Below are 23,943 nucleotides of genomic sequence, written 5' to 3'. Positions count from 1 at the left end.
ACGCGTCCTAGCCTGGAGACGAGCATTCTGGGACATTAAGGACACGAAGGTGTAGCATCCCTGCAGGGCAACATACAGTCCCTCTCGGCTCGTTGATAACACGAGTGTGCTTGGAGACACACTCTTCCGAGTTCAGATAGAGCCCTAAGCTATCAAAGTTCTGATAAGGTCAACGTGGTGAGGACGTCAAGACACACACATACACACCAGCGTTCCGAGCCCTTGATCTCCTAAAAACCCGTCAGGAGCTGGGTGTGGATGGAGGACAAAGTGTGTCCTGATACTCTCTCTTATCCCAGGGTGTGGTGTAACACACACACATACAGTACACACACTAAGCTGAGACATAACACACACACATCCAGGAGATAACATGCTTTGTCTTCCTAGGATTATCTTACCATACATGCATTGCCTGCAGGCACATCACATGATACACTGAGGGTAAGGGTGGGGCAGGGGGAGTCTGGCTGGCCCAATGGAAAAGGGAAAATGTATTTTTAAACTGCTGGTAAGTCCTTGGACTCAACACATAGCCATGACCCTAAAACCATACAGTAAACATTTGGATCTTATGGGAGAATCTTTCTCTCTATTATGATAAGGTAAAGGAAACATAAGTAAAGGGAGCAGATTTTCAACAACAAAAAAAATGAAACAAGAAAAAGATTGTTTTTCGGGATTGATATGATGGATTGATCTTGCAATCCTCTTGTTTTGCTCCAAGAGGTGATTAGATTTGGCAGCACAGTTTGACTTTTCAACCACAATTCAGTTTTAAATGCATAATTCACTTTTTATTCCTTTTCATGCTGCTTTTTTACCCCTCCTCTCCCCTGCTGGCCAGCATCCACATTATTAATATTGTTCTGTACCCGAGTACACTTGTGTATCTTTTATACAGCAGGTGGCAGTATGCACCTAGTTCCCTAAAAAATAAGTGTACAAGGATGTCACCTTTTACGTTATGACAAAATATATTGATATTACTAAAAAAAAAAAAAAAAAATCAACTGTGACCTTCATGCTTTATCAGCCATGGTTGTGTAGTTCATATGAGATTGGCACATGCTGCAAGCACACACAGCTTTTGTAAGATAAGGTTTGGTTGGCTTTCATATATAATTCGTTCCATGCCTGAGTAGACTACTCCATGCTCATGTCCTATATAAAGTGTTCACCTATTCCCTGTTCACCTAACCTGGGTTCCCTATTGTGACCTTATAAAAGAAGATACCCTACCCCAACTTCTTGTTCACCTCTGCTTGTTGTTCATAGCTACATAGACACTGAATTGGAGCTTTAAAGCTAGGATTTTTTCTGTGATCCCAACACTGGATGTGATGACCAAAAACAAGCACTTTAAAGAGCATCCCTCTAAACATTCGTCTCAACAGTGTCCCATCATTTCCTCACTCACCAGTTGATGTGTGGTTCGGGCTCTACATGGATGCCTCTTTCTTACTCAAACCCAAACCCAAAAAGTAAGCGACTAGAAGTTAGCGAAAGACTAGACGCATACAGAAATCCCCACGGACTACCGCGCCAAGTCAGAGTCAGTCACTCTAGTAAACGTCACTTAGATGATGTTTAAAGATCCTCATAAAATCCTATGGAAAAACAGGGGAGGAAGGCACCACATGATATGCTGCTTGGCAAGGAAATGAATCAGCAATGAGGAACGCCAGTTAAGACATGTTAAAATAATACCATTAAAGACAATACAAATACTTCACACAAGATAAGATACAGTGTGTGTTATAATGCAGTCTTTTGTGTAGGGTGGAAATCTCTCTGAGTAGAAGGAGTCTAGTGTCAGATGCTGATGAAGTTTTCAGACAGGGGGTTTTTAGGCAGACAGAAAGTGTGACAGTAAGAGACGAAGTCATGAAATTACAGTGTCTCCTGTGGACTATAAATGAACATGAGAAAAACGCAGAAACAAGAGCAGCTTATTAAGGTATAATCACAACCATTAACTTTTCATGGATTAATTTCTTACTGTCAACCTCTATTAACGTCTAATCCTTACCAGCATCATCAATTTATTTATCTTCTGTAATCACTTTATCCTGATCAGGGTCACATTGGCCCCAGAGCAAATCCTGGGAGCACCGAAAACAAGTACATTCAATACAATACTGAACTCACAGGCTGTTTTATTTTATTCTATATATTTTTATTTTGATATTTATATTTTTGCTTTATTTATGTTTTTGTCATTTTTATAAATTACAGTATGTAAAATAATAATAATAATAATAATAATAATAATAATAAAGAGGAAAAAAAATCCTTATCCCAACTACATTTCCTTTTTCCATTTTTTGACGGGATAAGGCTAATTTACTGATCGGAAGGTCGGGGTTCAATGCCCAGCACCACCAAGCTGCCACTGTTGAGCTCTTGAGTAATGCCCTTAACCCTATCTGCTCCAGGGGTACTGCATCCTGGCTGACTTTGTGGTCTGACCCTAGCTTCCTAACCAGGGTATGGGAAATTTTTTAGTTGCTATGCTGTAGGTACACGTGACAAATATTTGAATGTTAAGTTTAGATTTTCACCTATTGTAACTTCATATATGCGGCACGGGGGTGTAGAGGTTAGCACTGTCGCCTTTCACCTCCAGGGTCTGGGTTCGATTCCCAGCCATGCTCGATTCTCATTCTTCATTCTTGTTCTTTCTTGAATATAAACTGCTATGATTCCTCGCATATCAGATTCCAGCAGTGAGAGTCCATGCACTAGGCACTTGGCCTCTACTTTGTGCCTAATCACTCTGCTCAAAGTGCACTAGATGGAAAGCCAATCACTTCTGTCATGAAACACTGTCAGTTCTGTGAGACCAACAAAGCCGTCAAAGTCGCACATTAATTTAATGACCACTCGGAGTGTATTAAGGTGATTGCTTTCTGAGTTAAAACAGCTTTCCTCTGTTGGCCCTCTGGCCACATATACACATATTTACACTCACACACGCTGCCCCAGGGTCTCGCTTACACAGAGCTGGCGGCGCTCCTGCCTTATTCTGCCCTCACTCACACACCCACTTTAATCTTTCCAAACTCTGGGAATGCACAGCTGGCCACATTCATTAGCGAACAAGACCCTCGGCCCCCACATTTCATCTGCCCTACCTCAGTGCTCTCTGGGCTACAGCTGAGAGGGAGGGGGTAGTGGTGTGGCATCCAGTGGGAAATGCCTAAGTAAGAAGAAAAGGAAACCAAGGAAAAGAAAAAACAGGGTGGACCTAAGACCTGAGGTGAGACTAACGTAATAGGTTTGAAAGCAGGAAACGGTTTGATCTATAATGTGGAAACGTGAAAGCGCTTAAACAGGAAGAGAATGGGTGTGTGCGTGGCGTGTCTGAAGTGGGTTTTAAACTGGCAATGTGTCTAATTAGCAGAACACTCAAAGCAATTTCTTTCAACAGGTGGCCATGAACAAAAGAGAGAAAAAAGAATTTGAGGAGAGAAGAATGAGGGGAAATCGACGGAGAGTCATTTTTATAGAGATCGATAAAGCGAGTCCAGGCAGCTACGCGAAAAACACAAGATGATCAAGAAAAAGGTTTCTACAGATTGTCCTCAATAAGAACAAAAGACACTGTGTCCACTTTTCAGGACCAGCCATGAATGTGTTAATGCGTGCGAGTGTGTATGTCCATGTTTGTGTGCTTTTGTAATATACTTACAGCTAGATACAGCATGGTGTACATGGAAAATGAGGCATGTCCAGAGAAGAAAGATTTCCTAAAAAAAAAAAAAAAAAAAAGCACATTTAATCCAAATATTCATTCAGTTGTGCTATTTTATCATTCTGTTTGTCTGATCTAAATTAGAGAGAAGTTTACTTCAAATGTTTCATGCCTTTCTTTCAATTTGGTCTAATTTTCACATCATACTAATTACAGTGGAACAACAAAATAAAGATTCAGAATTTTCTGAGTTGAGTGTGGGAAGCCATGCAACTTGGAAAACATGCATGATCTATCATTCCTTGTGCACAAATATAGCTATGGAAAATCGAAGCAATACAATCCGTACAAAGTAGGGAAGCCGAAAGTTGTGCAAAACAAGAAGTAAGTAATTGGCTAATAAATACCTAATGAATGTTTTTCATGAAAATTGCTGCTCAAAATCCAAACAGCACAACATGTTCAATTGTCCTATTATTCAATTTTACTGTTTCCGCAAGCAATCACATCTTATTACGATTTGGTTTAAACAAAATCCTTGCCTTAACATCCCACTCATTGACTGAATGACTGAGTACAAGCATGTGCAGGTGTATTAATGTATGAACTCACAAGCTACACAACTCACCTGGCCTCCTGCACCCTGCTGGGGTCGCCCCTGCACACATAGTCGGTAATGTAGCCAGCTGAGCAGTTGATTTGCGTGTAATCCGGGTTGCACAGGTCGAGAAAGTGTGGTCTCATGCGCCCCACGGACACCTTTGCGATGTCCGTGAACGACTGACTCACTGCGCAGCCGAAGATAAACACGCCTACTTGCCGGTAAAGGGCGGAGATGTACGGGTTTCCCACAAAGGAAAGTGAACCTTGATTCAGATATCGGATCCTATAGCACTCGCCAATCACAATCTGTAGGCCAGAGAGAAACATCAGATATGTATTGCATAATTTCTTTCAAAAAATTATAAGAATAATAATCACATGCTGGATACATGGTTTATTACAATTAGTCTAAAAATTCATTATGGTCAGGTGTGTGTGGTGTTAGACATGCAGAGTAAGTGTTGTGAGGTACATGCATATATAATTATTGGAGCATTCCTTTATGAAATTGGTGTGTAGTGATAATTAGTGAGAGAGAGAGAGAGAGAGAGAGAGAGAGAGAGAGAGAGAGAGAGAGAGACAGATGAGTGAAGGAATCAGGAGAACAGGTTTTTGATCCTGGGCATGACCTGCCTCTCTTGTAAGTGGTGACATTTAGTGATGGCAGTTATATAGAATGGAATTGATGGTGACCTTATCATAGCGTGACAGATGTGGATGAGTTTTTAAAAATAAAAAAATAAAAAATAAAATTTTGACTGAATTTCCGGTGAATTTTACATTTAATTTTAAAATGGTCAATATGATGAAAGGTTTAAGGGATATACAGTGTATGTATATATATAATTTTTTCATCAAATAAATGATTAAATGGAATCATTTATTTTTCCTTTATAATGGAAACAGAGTACGCGGGGACACTCGTGCACTTTTTGGAGAGACAACAACGTTTTCTGGTTGGACTTACTCATAACCCGTTTAAAGAATTTCATAACCCAAATGAATCAACATTAAATCAAATTAATGCACGGATGGAAACGCAGCTTGAGAGCGCGAGCTTGAGTACTTCTTTACTTCTGCGTTTACAGTACAACATTTCAGTTTTTTTTGGACTGTTATATCGTTTGTTTTTTTATGTTGAATATGTTTAATGTTATAGCATTTATTATTATTATTATTTATTATTATACATGTTACACCGGAGAAGCTACGAAATCATGGTTCTTTGCCAAAACTGTGACCTGGATTTCAGAAAACTGGCTTCAGCTGTCACAGACGCTATTAAAAGTCCTGGCCGATATAATAAAGAGAAGTCAGCAGACTGACAGCTGCAGGGTCGAGTATGTCAGCCAGCTTAGATCGGCTATCTCAAATAGAAATTGCGACTCTGAGTTGAATGTGAGCCTCATACTGTTTAGGTCAGGGGTGGTTTGAGTCCCTACTCTACTCAAAAGAGGTATTAAAAACCATTACTGATTTTCAAAGTTCTCTTGATTCAAATTTTCCAGAATGGGGAAAATTATCCGCAATAAAATCGAGAATAAAAAAAAAGAAAGAAAGAAAGAAAGAAAATCAGAGAAAAGACAGTAATGGAGACCAAAATGCAGAAGAAGAAGAAGAAGAATGAGAAGATGAGAAGCCCAAAAGCCTCCCCTGACCACTCTCATATTAAGTCAGTTTGGGTTTTCTTTGTCAGATGGATATGAAGGGTTTAGTTCTGGTGGAGTTTTATGTCCTGTGTTATTAAGCCACTAGTTATTTCGACTAGATCTCGTCCTTTACTATTTCACTGTGGTTAATTGTAGGGGTGAAGTTCTATTTCTATAGGAGTGGGGTTAAGGATGATATATTGGATATATATATATATATGTAAGAGGATCACTTACAGAGACGATGACAATAAGAATGCCAGCGGCAGAGAGCACGCCATCGGTTATGGTGTCTCCGTTTTTATAAGGATACCGGATGGACTGGTCACTGCAGTAAAACCCGCGTTGATACGGCTCGATCATGCTAGTTTCGACTAACAGGAAAGGCAGGGCAGCTACAGCGAGAGGGAAAGAGAGAGAGGGAGAGAGAGAGAGAGAGAGAGAGAGAGAGAGAGAGAGAGAGATGCTTTAGGTCAGTCACAGACAAACAGAAAGACACACGCACAGGAGGCGAGGTGGCACAGCACAGCACGCGCAGCAGTAGAGAATCATGGGATACGCCAGGAAAGACAGGGAGTTTTTGGCATGGAGGACTGTCCATTAAAAGAGCAAGGCACTAAACTACACTAAATAGTTTCTCATCACGTCTTTTGATGTATATAAATATATATTGTATTATTTTAAAAAGGCATCCAGATCTGTTATGTGACTACAAACTACCTTACATTCTATACACGGTACAGTGTGCCTCTACTCGTTCAGTGTCCTCGGCCTCTCATGCCATCCCCAGTCTTGCCTGGCACCATGCCTCCGAGTCTGATGCCCCCAGCTGGGGCACTTACACTGGCGAGGGGCAGGAGGATGCCCACAGCCATCAGCACGCGAGAGGGCACAGTGCTGCTCTTAAAGGTGTAGCGGATGCTGTCGTCCGTGCAGTAGAAGCCGCGCTGGTACGGCTGTATCGAGGACTTGTGCAGCACCATGGAGGGCAGCATGACTGCGCAGAACACACACAAAAACACGCCGCGCATGACGTCACACACAAAGACTTACCTGGGATGCTGTGCTGCTCAGCATGATGTACATTTATTTTTTTTTTATCTCACATGCATTATTCATACAGAATATAGTAAAAAAGGAAAGACAGCAGCTTTAACAGTGATCCCTGCAGTACACCTAAGCACTTCTTATCCGCTAACTAAACGCAAATATACTACTGTATGCCTAGCATTCAAACAGGATAGATTCTCTATGTTGGCATACTCATTTAAAGAACTCATTATCTATGCTTTCAACAGGCTTAGGATAAGCTCGAAACAATGCGTTCTAAATAGCATTAGCTAAAATCCTTAGAATAAACTTAACTTGAGAGAGCGCTTCAAACAAACTTCAATGAACAAAACTCTTAGAAGGAAAATGGGCTTTTACTTGGTTTGTTCCTCTTCCTAAGACGCTGTGTCTCAACCCTGGTCCTGGGAGACCCCCTGCACGCTTTAGTGTTTTCTCAACTTCCAGAACAACTAATTTAACTAATCAGCTAATTAGCAGGCCTTTCTGAATTGAAGGTGGTGTGCCAAAGCGGGAAAAAACACTCAAACGTGCAGGGCAGGGGGTCCTCCGAGACCGAGGTTGAGAAGCATTGCTCTAAAGAAACTTTAAAATGTTCGACAGGTTTGTTGGTGTTTTTCAGAAATGGATCAAGGTAGAACTGATTTAGGATGCTGAAACCTCCTATGCATCCAAAGAACCCTGTTCCTTACATATGAAGTTCTATTTGGGGGAACTTAAATCATAATCAATCCAGATTGTTAGTTAAGAGCACTCTTATATGACAGGACATGGTGAGAACCACCAGGTAAGATTTACTGGAACTCCGGTGCTTTGGTGCTGTAATCCATAAGAACCTACAGTACATTGACACAGGTGTCATAAACCTTTTTAATTTTCTGTAAAGTTCCTTATTCAGCTGTATCCCTGACTTTAACTCTGGCATTTAATGAACATCCTGGTGGAGTCATGTAACCATCTGTGAATTTGTCTAGCCATGACATTGTTTAAAATAATGGTGGTGTGTCTAGATCAACTGGATAGCATGGCTTCGAAAGTTTCATCCGATTTAACAGTTCTGATGATTTAATAACGTGTCATATTTTAGATATAACAAATTGATATATAACAAATTAAGAAAATATTGCTGTGACATTTTAGTCCTAAAATTACCTGGGGAAATGCCATGTCACATCTTTCAAAACGTCTAGTTGTGGTCTATTTGGTCCAAAAGAGAAACCTGAGGAGTTTCTTCTTCCAAAGTAAAATGGGTCTAAGCTCATGTGGGCTAAACAGTCCGGTTTATAGTGAAATTATGCTAAGTAAGCTAAGCTAGCTCAGCTCAAAGATATACGCGTGGTCAGTTATACCACAAGATTAAACCAACAGAATATCTTTTTTTCCAATTATGTACATTTATGAAGTGCAGATTTCTCAGGCCACTGTGTTGTTAAGAAGAGGAGAAGAGATGCCAGTCTGAGAGCGGAGCCCGAAACGGCCTACTCGTTACCATTACCTGCGAAACACGTCAGCTGACACGCAGGGAAAATAAATCTAGATTTTCTAAATCAAAGCAAAGAAAACGCAAGTGGGAGTCCTTAAGCAGGCTTCTGCGAAACGTTGTAAAATGTGTGAATAGCAAGAAAAACAAGGTTAAGCTTACACTGGCCACCCAAACCTTTGGAATGGGTTTTAGGATGGCAATAACGGCGAGTATAAGGGAGAGCTCTGGGTTTGTGTGGTTAGGGAGAGGGGCCGAAACACACAAGTCAACGTAACAGCCAACTTTCATTTGGAAGCACTTTGAACTCTCTTTGGCAAGAAAAATGTTGACCTCGAAAAAGGCATGCAGCACCAAACCTGATTCAAAACGACATTCAGGATTGCTTAAATCCCAGTCCTGAAATAATCCACACGCATGAGTTGGCATTCAACATATTCCAAAATCTCCACAACATGCCTGAACTTTTTCTGTCTGCCATTTCACTCTTTAAACAGCTCAGCAAGGCAACTCTTTAAAGCTTCATTCCCAGGCTTCACCTGCGCAAACAAAACGTGTGTAGTCGGGACGAAGCACATTTACACGTAAGGTAAACTATTGGTAAAGGGGTTGATGAGTTCACAGACTTGGAGGGGCTTCATGGGAGCAGGTTATGAGTTAGGGAAACACCCAGTGGTATGGAGATTTAACATACTTGTCTGGATTCTTCCCACACCTGTGTCAAATAGACGAGAAAGAACGCGCAAAGATGAACACGGATAAGTGTGTTTGTGTCTGTGTTTTTATCCTTCACAACCTCAAAAAGGAAACGCCGTTCTTGGCGGGCAGAGGAATTCCAATTTGAAACAAGCTATCAGAAATTTCCATCACATTGCTGTGGTTGTATGCAGACTGAAGTTATGATGCAAATGAGCATGAGAGAGAGAGAGAGAGAGAGAGAGAGAAAGAGAGAGAGAGTGAGCGAGAGAGAGAGAGAGAGTAAGAGGAACTTTCATTTCTCAGCCAAAGAGTGAGAGCAGGAGTGAGCGAAAGATAGATGGAGAAAAGCAATCATAGCTTCAGTGCATGTGGGAACTCCAATGACAGAGCGCTGACCCCTTACCGAGACTTAAAATAAGCCCAACGGTAGCATGGGGGAATACAGAGGACCTACTACAAAGCCTAAATAGGCCTGAAAGGAGTGAGAGTGCGTGTATGTGCGCCTCTCCAGCAAATGTTGATAAAAGGGCTCTCTGTATATGCCCGCACTGCCAGCCACTCTATGCCAGCCTGGGATTGTTCAACCCATCATGCGATCACCATGAGAGACGGCTGGTATGTGGAGATTCTGTCCCTCCCCTCCACACACACACACACATGATCCAGTTTTCTTTCGCCTAGCCCTAATTCACTCCCCATGCTTGGGCTCATTTGCGTCACAGAAAAGAAGCTGTTGAGCTTCAAAACGAAACAGCCTCATAAATAATAGGCTTATGCCGCTTTGCCTTAATGTCGCTCTGTCTTTCTTTCCCTGCTACTCTTAACTAAAAACAAGACACCTGAATTCAGCGGGTGATAAATTAAAGAAGAATACCTCTGTTTAGAGTCCACAGAGAGTGGGCAGTGCTCTCCTACACTATGAGGAAGTCGATTAAGGTTTTTTGGTTTGCTGGAGAAACTTTCAATCACCATCCAAACACCCCTAAGGCACCCTACTTTAAGAGAATAGATACTGCTCTAATTTGAACAAATGTGAAATCATCAGGATGTGTGTCATAAGAGAACCTGAGAAGAGAAAGAGAGCTTTCCCAGGAGCCCGCCAGATCCGCTTGGTATACACATTTCAGCCAATGAGCTGCCCCAGACCGAGCGCATGGTGAGAGCTTAATGAAAATCATCTGGAGCCAGAATGCCCTGGGGTTTCATCTCGGGGAAGCAAACAACATATACATCCCACACACAAGCATACAACAACAATCAAAGACTGGGTGGCAGAGTGCAGTACCGCAAGGGAAATTTTCCTATTTGGGTTATCAGATGTGGGCAGCAGTTTTCCCCCAGCTGAAACACAGAGCAGGCGACAGCAAGCGTCACGGGTCACCTTAATCTCAAGGCAGAACATCGGAGATACCAACATGGCATGGTAGAATGTCAGAAAAATTAAAATGACTGTTTACACAAGAAATAAGTGCAGGGAAATGATTTGCTGGCACAGTCTTATCAGACTTGATTTTCGCTTTGCTGGAAGCGAGGAAGTTCTAGCCTAAACATGTGCTATGAGGGACGAGTGTTTATGTGTTTCCATACTAATCATCTGATAACCAGGAACTGTGTGTCTGTGGTTTGGCACCAGCATGGAGCAACAGCTATGACGTGCATGAAGGTGAGCGTGTTAATCAGTCGCCTGGAGTACTCAGGATCAGACTGGCTAATGGAGGATATGAGACTCGATCCCGTCACGGACTTGACAGGATTGCGAGGGGGAAAAAAAACTGTCACGATTTCACCTCTTTAGCCCTGAGCACTCGGAAGGTGAACAGACGAATAATCATTAAACCGGGATTAATCATTATTAGATGACAAGTGAATCTTGGGAAAGAGATTGTGACATTGTAGAAAGTTTTTAGGTGCTGTGACATACACCAGACAAAACACCCATGAAACATATGGAAAAATGGAAAGACAAAGGAAAGAAGAGAGACGGGTACAAAGGTGAAAGCCTTTAACTGGGGGAGTCTATCAAGAGAAAACCCATCTATACTTGTATGTGAAAACATAGACGTTTGGGTCAGAGGTTCTGTTAAACCCACAACGCTATCATTGACAGCATTAAGACAGATCGGCAGAGGGGCAGAGGGGCAGAGGGTTAGAGGTCATGGGGCAGACCGGTAGCGTGATGATGCTGAAAGTAACTCGGGAGCTTGAAATCATAACTGAACAGCGTGTTTTTTGTCATGACCTTGGAACAAGCAATGGACCAAGCCGTGAAAGATATGAGAAATCTGTCAGAGTGCGCAGCTAGTGTGCTCATTTCATTACGCTGGAAGCCTGGAGAGAACTGAAAACAGGATTTAATTGTGGGAACGGATGTAACGTTTCCTCTGAATCACTGTACAAACATGATCTTACATATTAAAATAAGTAAAATCATTGAACTAAGTAGTGATTCATACTATATCTACGAAGTGACGTTCAATGCTCACGACCTGCTAGTGAAAGCTAACAGACTCCTTTTAAACAGACATGGTGACAGCCAGCGACACACCCGCGATTTAAAGATCAGCAGTCAAGTGTGATTATAACCTGCAATGCTACTGTAGCTCACGTCAGCAAAAAAAGAATGACGCTTTCACTTCAATCGCGCATAACTCCTCTTTGCCTGAGGGAGACCGTGCATACACCCTGATATGGAGAAATTAGTTCCTGTGACACCTATTTCTTCACCCCGCTATTAGCTTGGCGCGGTTCATAGAAAGGAAATGTGTCAAACTGATAAGTCAGCTTTTTTTAACATATTAGTCATCTCTGATATTCTAAACATTTCCCCTGCTTTAATGTCTCAAAGTCTGGTGTAAAGTGTTTTAGTGATTAGTCCTGCTCTTCTTATTTATAGAGCGTTACATTAAAGAACCCAAATGCGCAAAGTTAACCAAAAGGGTTGAACAGAGCACAAAGAACAGAAAGCCCATTGCTAAGTAGTGAACAGAAAGCTTGAAGGCATAGCTGACAGCACATATTTGCCCATTAGCTCAGCGTTTTGGACGTCGCAGGGGCATCAGTGTTCAGCACAGAAAGGGGGTTTGTGTTGAATTTAGGTTTCCGCTCTCTCTCTCGATTGGTTTGTCAATGCTGATCATTTGGAGGAGAGGGGCCCAGGGGTCAGGGGTCGGATCCCAGTCCGAAATCCCAGAGAGGGGTGGTGTATGAGTGAAAGAATATAGCACGCTGTGGGAATTGCCCTGCGGAGAACGAGTGGAGTTCTGCCAGACCTTGCTCTTGTGCCAGTGCAACAGAATACAGTCAGAGAGAGTGAGAAAGAGAGAAAGAGCTATTAGGGACAAAGGCAACTCTAGAGAAAAAAGTTCATTAATTACTCAGGGTGAGAGGATATAGAGATAGAGTAAGGGAAGAGAGAACGATAAACAGCCAAAGAGAAAGCGAGAGAGAGGTGGCAGGGATAGAAAGGGGAAACTGGGACTGTTTTTTTGCATCATTAGAGTTGTGTGTGACTTTACGACCGTGCACTTTATAAATACAAGCATTGCACTTGCTCCCTGGTATTAAACTTTGCTGTGCGGCATTCTTCAGGAGTCAGAGGTGCGTTTCAAGCTGGTATGGAATTTTCCAAAATACACGTTCACGGACACGTGTGCACACACACACACACACACACACACACAACGTCTGGTGCACCATCACTGCATATACAAATTCATGATCTAATGATCCAGCTGACCTCTGAACTCCAACTCTATGAACTGTGAACTTCAAAATGTGTGGCCTTTCTGCTACACATCATCTCTCCTGACGCCCATGCATGACATAAACACACACACACACACACACACACACACACACACAAATGATGCTGAACTGACATTTCCTGTGGAGAAATCCACACTTTCTAAAATATATATATATATATATATATATTTATTGAGCCTAAACATTGTCACATATGGAAATTGAGAGATCCATGATTCTAATCCAGTCTGAAATTGGACCACATATTGTTTAATTCATATTTTTTTAACCAAACTACTAAGCAATAATCACCAAATTACATATTTGACCTCCTTGTGTAACAGTGGTACCGTTCATACTAATTATCTATCATTGTAACTCTCGCTGTGTAATAACAATAACACAGCTGACATGGGATCATTCAGGTACCTTACACCATCCAAATGTACTCTATCTTAAGTACTGGTTGGAAAAGCGTTTAAAAGATTATTACACAGACGTTCGGCGTTGGGTTTTCCTCCGGGTCAAAATACTGAGAGCCACTCGGCATTGTCTGTGCAAGCTGCTGAGCTCAGCGTTCTCTGTGCCTCAATACTCTGGATTCACTGTGGAGTGAAAAACATGCTTACATGCAGCAATTTCTGAGTCTGGTCCTGGCCACATACACATGCAGTGACCAGCGTCGTATAGTGATACCCTGCCGATAGAGGGGGATATGTGGATTTCTGATAGCACAACCAATCAGATCGTGTAAATCCATCTATATTTAGATCCCGAGCTATTTTTAGAAATCGTCCAAATCATAGTATAGAGCAATTTTCGCATGGCATTGCATTAAAGCTGCTCTGTTATTTTGCCTTTTTGATGCCTATCCCACCCACCACGCGTGGTGCTTACTATACACCAGCCAGTCATGTGTTTACCTAAGAGGGATTGTGGGTGTGCATAAATATCATTTACTGTGGTTTCCCTAAAGAAAATAATGAGGTTAACACTATACCTAAACATGTCAAAATAAGAGACGGGAGACTTTTAAATCATGCTGCTAAATGCCCTAATATGGTTCGTTGTGGGGTTTATACTCAGTAAGCTCTCTAATTATCACCGTGTATAGAGGTTGTTGCTGTGTCTGCTGAGTCAGAAGTCAAATCTGAGGCTTGTGTGTTCACGCTCAGTCCATACCGAGAATCCTGTTGCCGTATTATTTACCTATAAATGTATATTTCAGTATTTTTATTGACTCAATGTAATATATAATATGTTATCTAGGGCTGCAACTAGTGATTGTTTTGATAATATATAGATATTTAATAGATAATCTATTAAAAAAACAAACTTAATAATTTCAGATTACGAATACTAGAATTACTCAGTGGCTTTTTAGCTATCAGCTTTTAGCTTTAATAAGGTTGTGCTAAGACATATGTCTAAAATCCTTCGTTTAAACATATGTCTTTCAGCAAACGTTCCTGCTGATACATGGTTTAAAATTTCAATAATCTCTATGTGCTGTGGGGTTGAAATCAGAAAAAAAATAGCTCAATGCATCAAAAATTGCAGCATCTGATTGGTCGACAGAATCAAATCATAGTTGGGTAGCAGATGGCAACAAATCTTTTTTAACATAAAAAATTTAATAAAAACATAATAAAACATTTATTATTTCACAACTGCATGAACAATTCCACTTTTCTAAACAATGTCAAAATAAGAGCGGCCAGGGGTAGCTCAGTGGTTAAGGCATTGGACTACGGTTCGGAAGATCCCAGGTTCAAACCCCACAACCACCAAGTTGCCACTGTTGGGCCCTTGAGCAAGGCCCTTAACCCTCAACTGCTCAGATGTGTAATGAGATTAAAAAAAATTAAGTCGCTCTGGATAAGAGTGTCTGCCAAATGCCTAAATGTAAGAGACCTGAGACATTTAAATCATATGTCAGACACCAACTGGCTAACTAAACTAGCTATATAGGCGATCCAGATGGGCCAACATGCCTGCTGTTCAGATGCACCAACAAAACTGATGTGCTCCCTACGCTAGGACAACTTTACAAATGGTGCAAGTTTTTCCCGAGGTTAAATGCTCCCACCCTGTGAAGGTTTTGGTAATGACCCTTGCACCACGCAGTTGTTTACTTTACTCAAGTAAGCGGTAACGCCTGCCCACATGTCAGACCCTTCCAAATCAGGGTGAAACATCTTGCCAACTAATGGACAGTTAAATTTATTGCCAACTACTTTGGTTATCGATTTTGGTCGACTATGTCAATTATTCATTGCAAACCAATTCGCACAACACTGACACCTACATAAGTTCTGCTTTTTCTTCAGACACACCAGGATAAAAATGAGATGCTGATACTTTCAATAGGCCAGATAAGAACTAACATGGCTGAAAAATTAAACAATATAATCCTTTAACGTTTAACTGTTTGTAATTCATTCGTGCCTGGAAATAAAAACTCGTCGATTTAAAGCATTTTGTTTCGTAGTGGACTCAACAAGCCATATTATCACTTGAAACACCTGAAAAACCTCCCCTTTTTGACCTAATGTCTCGACCTTGTAGATGGTCTTTGGTCCAATGAGCTGCATTCAGCAACCCAATCACATTAACGCATGAGATGGAAGTTCGCTCCAAATTCTCTATATTTAATAATAATATTAACATGTTTGCTGTGATAATGTGATTATGCAATTCTGAACCCAAATCCACTGTCTAACATCTCAGTCTGATGCCAGATCCCATGTCGCCCTTAAGCTACACAGACAGAAAGTGTGTCTGCTGTGGTCAGAAAATTGTAACCATGACTATGCTATACATAGCAATTCTACACTTATGTTATGCAGACGACTAAAGCTACATTTAGACCCAGTTTAGATCTGTGGCATGAAACCAGATGTGTTTTCATGTCTGGATCGGAGTGTGTTAACGCGTGTGTGGGTCTGGAAGTGAGTGTATGATCCATGGTTTAATTCAGTCCGAAATTCCAGAGTCTAACATTTTTGGAATTCGTAATATGTGAAGAATGAATACAAAAGTGTTATTTTGTGAGGTGTCTGAAGTTTTTATAAAGGCACTGTGTTATTTTTTTTATATTATTTGATATTTTGTTAAGTTATTGATTCTGTAACAGGTGACTCTTAGCTAAGCTCATTGTAAATTTGCACTGAGCAGCTTATTTTTTTTTTCGAATGGCACGCTCTCTTCATCAACACCAGCTGCATTCTCACAGCTGGATATCGACAAATTCAACAACGTATTTATTATCGAATGAGCAACGAGGCCACTAATGTGACCAACACGATGATTGCAGGATAAATAGAAGTACATTACATTCAGTATGACAGGTTTCCTTAAGCATTTTTTATGTTACATAAAAATGTTCCTATTTTAGTGGGAAAATTATTGGGTTTTATTTATATTGTTTCCACTTCCTCTTTGTAATTATGTTTAGAATATGACAGGTTTAAATAGCAGAAATACAATTCTGACTAACAGCTCCTTACATTTGGCAAAATTACAATTACAAGAGGCATTCGAGTCAAACTGGGACTTGGGATGAAATTTCTTGTGAATGACGGTGTACAGAAGAATTTAAGAACAGTACAGTAATGGCACTCTAAGCCGCAATGAAAGAAAAACATTTACAGTAAATGGTGCAAGTGTTTAAAAGAAGGCTGTTCATTTGCCTATGATGATCCTGGCTACAGTGACTCGGAGTCCACTGAACTGTGAATGGAAGGTCTGATCATTGAAAATCGATGAACAACTTGTTGCCAACTTGCATAAGAGACACATCTGTCTGTGGAAACTGTACATACAATCATTCACCAACACCACTTGCACATTACAGGAACTCAGCTGGGAGCTGTCGCCACATCCGCTATACAGTCCTGACCACACTCCACATGTTTGGGTCATTAAAAGAGTTCCTGGAAGGCCTGGGTTTAGACGTGGAGCAGGCAGTGCGATCATAGAAATCTGTCCACCTTGATGGTATCCAAGCATCAGTGAAATGCTGAGATAAGCTCATGAATGTAGCATGCGGATTATATAGAGAAATAAAGGGAGTTTTTACTCTTATAACGGTGTTCTGTTATTCTGCGCCATCGAAAGTCCCTGTTTGACTTGAACACCCCTCGTTTGTTGATTGTTGCCTCCTACTTGAACAGCGTACAAGAGTTTGAGGTGCGGCAACTGACCCAGAGGGGATGAACTTTTACACACAGGACAGCTTGACCCAAACACAGGAATGCAGAACACCCAGAATTTAACGGAAGACGGAATGAGAAAAGGAAAAAGAGGGAGGGGGGGGGGTCGTCCTTGGCCTTTGGGACATAGATGCGGTTTGTTTAACAGATGCCCACACAGAATTCCAGAAATCTCATTACAGAATATGCACTACCAAGCACACACACACACACACACAGCAGATTCCACAAAATCACATTCCCTGAATCTACGACTATGTTCACGTAACTAAGAGAAACTGTTCTTTAAAGGGCTAATTATTTTAAGCATGGACTTTTACTACAGTTACTATTCCTAACAATCAGTTTAAGCATCTATCCCACAGGCACACAAGCAAACAAACACACAAACACACAATGCCCCATTAGCTGGAACAATGGATAATAAACGGTTAACGAGAGCCAATATAATGCAATAAATCTCACTGTAAAAAAACTAATAATTTGTTTCTCGGTGTTAAACTTGCAAATAAAGCTAGGAGGGGGTTGGTGTAGTATACTCTAAACATAACAACTGATTACATTGATTTCCTGTTGTTCTTGAATGCAGTTTGATGGCAGTAAAATGTGAGAAATGTATATATCATTGGTTAACTGATGTCTGATAACTTAAGGCTTACTAGAAAACAGACGCTCTGGGGTATTTAACAAATCCCGGAGGCATCTTATCACTACATTGCTTCCTTGATGTCTGTTATAGGACTTGATAACATCACCTCACCCTACAGTATCCACACACACAGGCACACACACACAGCTAAACGACAACCACGTGCATCTAATCGCTATGTATTATATGTTTGGCTCTAATAAATTTAAGATTAAATATGTAAATTACACTGCCATCCACCTTGGAAACCAGCCACAAGCATACACACAGTTACTTTTCCAGGCACAAACCAAGACTCAGCTCTACACTTTGACAGGTTTGGGGTGTTATTTAGATGGTGTGGTTTATGAAGCGGGTGTAAAAGGGTGACTAAGACTCTACATCTGGCATGGCCTAATGTCTGTCACTTTATCTATATTCGGCTTTTTATGAATACGCACTGCTTGCTGATGTCATTATTTCACAGTGGTTCACACTAGGTTTTAAATATTTATTAATAAATAGTGATGTAGGTGGCAGAATGGCTCAGCGCTTAGCACTGATCCCTCACACCTCCAGGGTTGGGGGTTCGATTTTCGTCCCTGGTCTGTGTGTGGAGTTTAAATGTTCTCCCGGTGCTTCATGGGGTTTCTTTTGTTTTTCTCCCTTTGTACTAAAACATAGCACATCAGCACTGTCGGCTGACTGGTGTTTCCTAATTGCCTGTAGCATATAAATGTGTGTGTGCATCTGGGCCGTGCAATTGATGGGATTTAGTACCCCATCCAGGATGGTTGGCATAGACTCCAGGCCCTCCTGCAACCCCAGCCATGATAAGCAGTATGGAAAATGGTTGAATTAATTAATGAATATAATCTTGATGCAAATTTGGATCTTCATTTGCAACTTGACTTTCAAGTCAATTTGATGCTACAATGATGCTTAACTTTGTATCTGGATACACTGAGATCAGTAATACTCGCTGACATACAACATAAACAAGATCTTGACAGTAGGCTTCACTCTGTTCCAGCATTTCTCTAGGAAGGAACCTTGTCTGCCCCTTTTCTCCTACGTTCTCTAAACAACTCTGCTCATTCCTATTCTTAAATTATATCCCTCACACTTCCCGGCCCACGCAGCTGACCACAATCACAGGTTTTTGCCCTGCCTCAGTGGATAGCTGCTTCTGACGTGTACGCTAGAACGTTACCTAGTCCTCAAGCACTGCTTATCCAGCCGGCGCCTGGCTCGTGCGATCTCTGCGAACATTTGCAAACAAACAACTTCGCCCCAGTAAACACGCCAACCATCCTGGCACCACGTCTGTCAGATGTATAACTATAGAGAGAGGGATGCTGTATAACTCGTCTCTTTGCCTTTTCGGCTTGTCAGATGGACTGCTTGTCAAACGTACGTGTACTATTTTAACCCGTAAAGATGTGCAATCTCTGATGAAATGTTCCTGCTATGTTAGCGAGGCATTCGCGCAGGAGGACTTGGGCCTTGCGATCAGTACGTTTTCCTGTATACTGGTTTAGCTTTGACTTGCAATTATGACCCAGTCAATGAGAGCAAGAGGCTTTTGACTTGAGGAAATGGTCTGGAAAAAGAGAGGGATTATGTTTCACAGCACAGCTGGTCACATCTAGGGCAAAAAGTGAAAAGGGGTATGGAAAGAGAGAAAGAGAGGGAGAGAGAAATTAGAGAAAGAGTGAGAGAGCGAGAAGACCTTTTCCTCTTCCCACCCTTTCCTGAGTTCTGAATCTGCAGACGCCCATGCCAAAAGAATTGCACCAGATGTCATGAGTAAGTGCAGAGCATTCACTGACCCGGGAACAGGCATCTGAGAAATCCTGGAAAATATTTATTTACGTGTGCACCTCAGCCAATTAACACAGGTTAACACAAACACACAATATGAGTGCATCTCCCATGGGTTCGCCAACTTGTTACAAGCCTGACTGCTAGCCCTTTTCTGGAATGCCACACTTCACACACCAAGACCAAGAGAGCCAACCATTTTTTAATTCACTGTGATCACACAATGTGCCAGGAGGAAGATAAAAAAAATGAGTGGCATGTGGTTGTTGTTATAACTTGGAGCAGTGTATACTGTGGATTGCATTCACATACCCCTTCCATCACTGTGTATAAACGTGATGACAACTCTATTTTTTCCCCGCTGCTTACTGGAGTAAAAGTTGGCTCGATGCGTGTTTAGCGGCATCTTAAAATGCACAGAGCGTGCCTGAGCTCCATCCTGTCTTGAATGGCATCGAAGCTCCATTGTATGCTTGAGGAAAGTCATTGAAGCACAGTGCTGCTTAGGTGAGAGCCACTTTTAGCAAGCGGCTTCCTGCAAAAGGCCAACAGCAAGCAAGTCTTTCCATAACAAATATCCCAAAGGAAGTTACAGTGGAGAACAAAGGTCCATAAGCTTTCTAATGTTCTGCTGACACAGAGATATAGGTTATTACAGTTATACTCCTTCTTACTGAATAAAAAGGAATCATTCAGCGTCATGGTGGATCCAAAGCAACATGAATAAATAAAATGACAGAAGGAGACGGTGAAAGTCTGTTTGGTGGCTGTGGTATATACTGGAATGTGTGTCACAGCCCCCCACCCACCCACCCACTATGATCTCTTTGGGGGTAGAGGGGAAATATGGAAGCGTTCACTAAGGACACACCTCCTGTGCTTTAGTGCACTGTATGCTAATTGGACAGCCTGAGCGTCACTCTCCCTGGAGGACCTCAGTGGGAGGTGAGGCTTCCCAGTCAGTGATCTGTCTCACTGCTCACATTTCGAGACGCACCTTCACTCATGCTTATAAAAAGTTCCACTAATCAGGACTGGACCACAAGCACCATTGTGTTTGTGTTTTGCTCTACCACTTAAATTAAGGATTAAGGCATTTTTTTGTGGGAGTAGATTAAAGATTCATGCAATGCAGCGTTAACCAGATGGAACCCCAAGCATCCAGCATCGCACTGAACAAAGCCTATTCAATCAGACATTCTTTAAGTGGGCCACAACTTCGCACCCCTCCCTCCTCAAGTCCCCCATCTTAATGAGTCTCCTCACTTTCACAACACCCTCCAGCCTGCAACATAAAGGAAAGCAACCGCCCTGTCTTTACCATCACAAAGACGGATGTCCGTTTGTATCTCACTTTGATGCACAGCGTTGATGCCACTGCCATCTTTTAATTGGACAAGGAAGTCTGTGTAAACAGGAGATTTACTCCATATGTTGTTTATGACATTGAACAAGAACCACATATGAGTCTTGTTTTAAAGGCCATGTAATGCATACACTGTAAATGTTTTCATTATGTTTCAACTAGAAAAAGAGGAAAGAAGAGGGGGGGTGTCTAGAGGGGGTGGTGCATTGTGTTCACAGTTGTATTCAAATCCTGGACTTATAGCAACTATAGCAAAATATCTCAAGGTGCGTGTGCATCAAATCACATCCTTTTTCTCTGTGACTTGTCTTATCTTTTTTTTTATTTTTATGAGGACAAAAGCAGTTGCATCCCGAAGGGTCAACAACTGTGTAACCACAAGACCCATTTAAATAATAGCACTGCCCTGCTTCTCACAAAAAACACACATTAATGCCATTTTTCTCACATTCCACAAACATGGAGGCCAAAGGGGCACTTGTCCTGTCTCGGCTTTAAAAGCAAGCTGATAAGATGCAGTGCGGTGATTTGAAAAGAGGCAAGGCAGCTGAAGAAAGGGATTTGTAGAATGTGTACCATTGGCTTTATGTTTGCTAATCCCAGAGCTTTGAATACTGACTTGAATTTCTATAATGCTGGATTGGGCTGAATAATGTTGGGGCAGCACAATGACCAAGTAACATTCACCGAAGAATATGTGAATATGTGTGTAACCTCAAATGCAAATAAAAATTTAACCTATTAAAGTTTTAAAAAATCTGCTTAACATCATCTAAGCACTGCCATTTGAAGGAGATAGAATGTGTAGTCTGACGTTGGAGCGGTCTGCCCCAAAGACCTGAATGCTGACGGACATCGGGGAACTGCTCACAGCACTGTGATGGTTTCCAGGCACTCAAACAATAACAGGCAGATGGGCCATCAGTGCTCTACAGAACGCTTGCTGAGCTGTCCTGAATCATCGCCAGACTTAAGGATTTACCATTAAAAGTTGTGTAGTTCATAATCTTAATGGAGAGATAATAAGATGCTTCTGCGCTGATCGATGAACCATAGGAGTCTGGCGTAGCTGTTTAAAAATGTTCAATTCCATGAACTTGGAATTATGAATGATGGACAACTCAATCTGTCTCGTGGTCAAAGACAGCATGCAAAAAAATTATTATATATAATAAAAATAGTATATTTCTGTTTCGGACAAAGTATAAAATGAATGTTGACAGTGCAGGTGTGTGACTGATGATTGCATGCTGAAAGTGTTGGTCTGGACAAGGGAACTAAAGTCTTTCCAAACAAGCCCTAACCAAAAACTTGTAGAGTGACAGGTTGTTTTATTTATGAGCATGTTTTTATGAACCGTTATATATGTGTTATCAGCCTAAATAACCTGACGAACAAATGAGTAAATATTGAGTATGGTATTGTGCCAAGCCCCCACTCCCACACTGGGCTCGATAAGACTGTTTATAACGGTACTTACTTCTGCTTAACGAGATAACAATGCGCAGCGACACCCTGCACAAGTGTCGGGGATTCGAAGTGTGAGAGAGATTTACACTTTGCAGGAGGGATCTCTTTTTGGATGTATATTTAAATATAAAAAGGCAGAGGGGATGAAAGACTATAACACACAATAACTCCGTTCCATAATGAAGCGCTCTCTCTAGTCTGTATGTAATTCTGTAAAGTTCTCCAACACTCACCTAAAAGAAGACAGATGATATCCAGGACTATCAACAGTTTCCTCCTGGTTGTGCCGGTGCCGTTGTTGTTGAACGTCGAACTGCCGCCGTTTCTCGTTTCGGATGCCATCGCTTTCTCGTACATGTACGATTGCATTCAACAGATCGTGCGCTTACTTCTGTGTTAAAGTCTCTCAGTCCACCGCAATACACTTTAATTATGAGTCCCGGTTAATTGCGTAAATAAATACGTGTCAGGCTATGGAATCCGGTATTTTTCTTTTTTGTTTGTTTTTTTTTTAAAGAAAGAATTCCTAAAAAGTTGCAAAAGAAAGTCCAAAAGTCCGTGGTTTTCTACGCGTACCTTTCAAAAAGAGTGGTTTTTGATGCAGGAAAAGTTAAACTTTGCAGTTCAGTTGGATTAAGGGGGCTGTGTGGAGCGGCGGACAGCGCGGTGCTTTAAAAGTGTTGAAGGTCCAGGTCCACATTTAAGAATCCCTGCTTGATCTCCTCCTCCTTCTCCTCCCTGCTTCTCCCCTTTACTTTCCGGGTTTAAGCGCTTTGGAAAGGTTCAGCCCCCTCGCTCCCCCTCCCCCCTCCCCCCTCCTCCCCGGCCTGTGCGCTTCAGCGCGCGACCCGTACGCGCGCCTGCTGGAGCTCTGCTTAAGCGCGGGGCGTCACGTGAGCACAGCATCGGCCACATTCCATTCATAAGAGAGTTGCGAAAGCTTTAAAAAAAATGACCGTTAAATCACCCTGATGCGTCACAGCTGATTAACGTACGGTATTACTAGTAAATTAATCGGCGCGGAGGATGATGATATTACGAGTTCATGTTCATCTGAGTTCGAAGGAAGGCTGTTTTTGATGTTTTAAAGCTGATGCTTATTTGTTCGCTGGTTTGGTCAAGCAATCATTACTATTACTTACACTGACACATTCATCCATTCATACATTCATCGCTTTATTCTCCTCAGGGTGATGAAGGATGTGAAGCTTATCCCATTGCTCACACTCATTCACTACAGAATGACTGACAGACAGTCTACAGACACTGCAGCAGGTAAACTACAGACACTGTAGCGGTTAAACCTGCATGCTTTTGGAGAGTGGGAGGTGACCAGAGAACCCAGAGGAAACCCACGCAGACATTGGTTAATCAAAGACAACTTAACAAGCTCAGTGAACCACAGAGGTGTGAGGTGACAACTGTACCTTCATGTATCTCCCATGAGCACTAAACATTAAACTAATTCTGAGGACTATATGATAACGATATATTGATGATG

General features: G+C 41.6%; 1 protein-coding gene across 2 annotated transcripts in view; it reads right to left on the bottom strand.

The window, feature by feature from the left end:
- The window catches only part of plpp3 (phospholipid phosphatase 3), a 34,432-nt gene extending 11,249 nt beyond the window's left edge, over positions 1–23,183 (bottom strand). Inside the window, exons 1-4 of one of the 2 annotated variants that reach the window (XM_053488490.1) lie at positions 22,676–23,183; positions 6,187–6,344; positions 4,326–4,606; positions 3,695–3,752 (exon numbers count right to left, since the gene is read on the bottom strand). In XM_053488490.1, the coding sequence (XP_053344465.1) occupies positions 3,695–3,752; positions 4,326–4,606; positions 6,187–6,344; positions 22,676–22,811 (633 nt within the window). In that variant the 5' untranslated portion in view covers positions 22,812–23,183. Of the gene's footprint in view, positions 1–3,694; positions 3,753–4,325; positions 4,607–6,186; positions 6,345–6,791; positions 6,947–22,675 lie in introns of both variants that reach the window. The other variant, XM_053488491.1, reaches the window with a different exon arrangement.
- Between the last annotated feature and the right edge of the window lie 760 nt (positions 23,184–23,943).

This window comes from Clarias gariepinus, chromosome 27, assembly GCF_024256425.1.
Source record: "Clarias gariepinus isolate MV-2021 ecotype Netherlands chromosome 27, CGAR_prim_01v2, whole genome shotgun sequence".
Taxonomy (NCBI): Eukaryota; Metazoa; Chordata; class Actinopteri; order Siluriformes; family Clariidae; genus Clarias; species Clarias gariepinus.
This window is presented reverse-complemented; position numbering and strand designations above follow the sequence as displayed.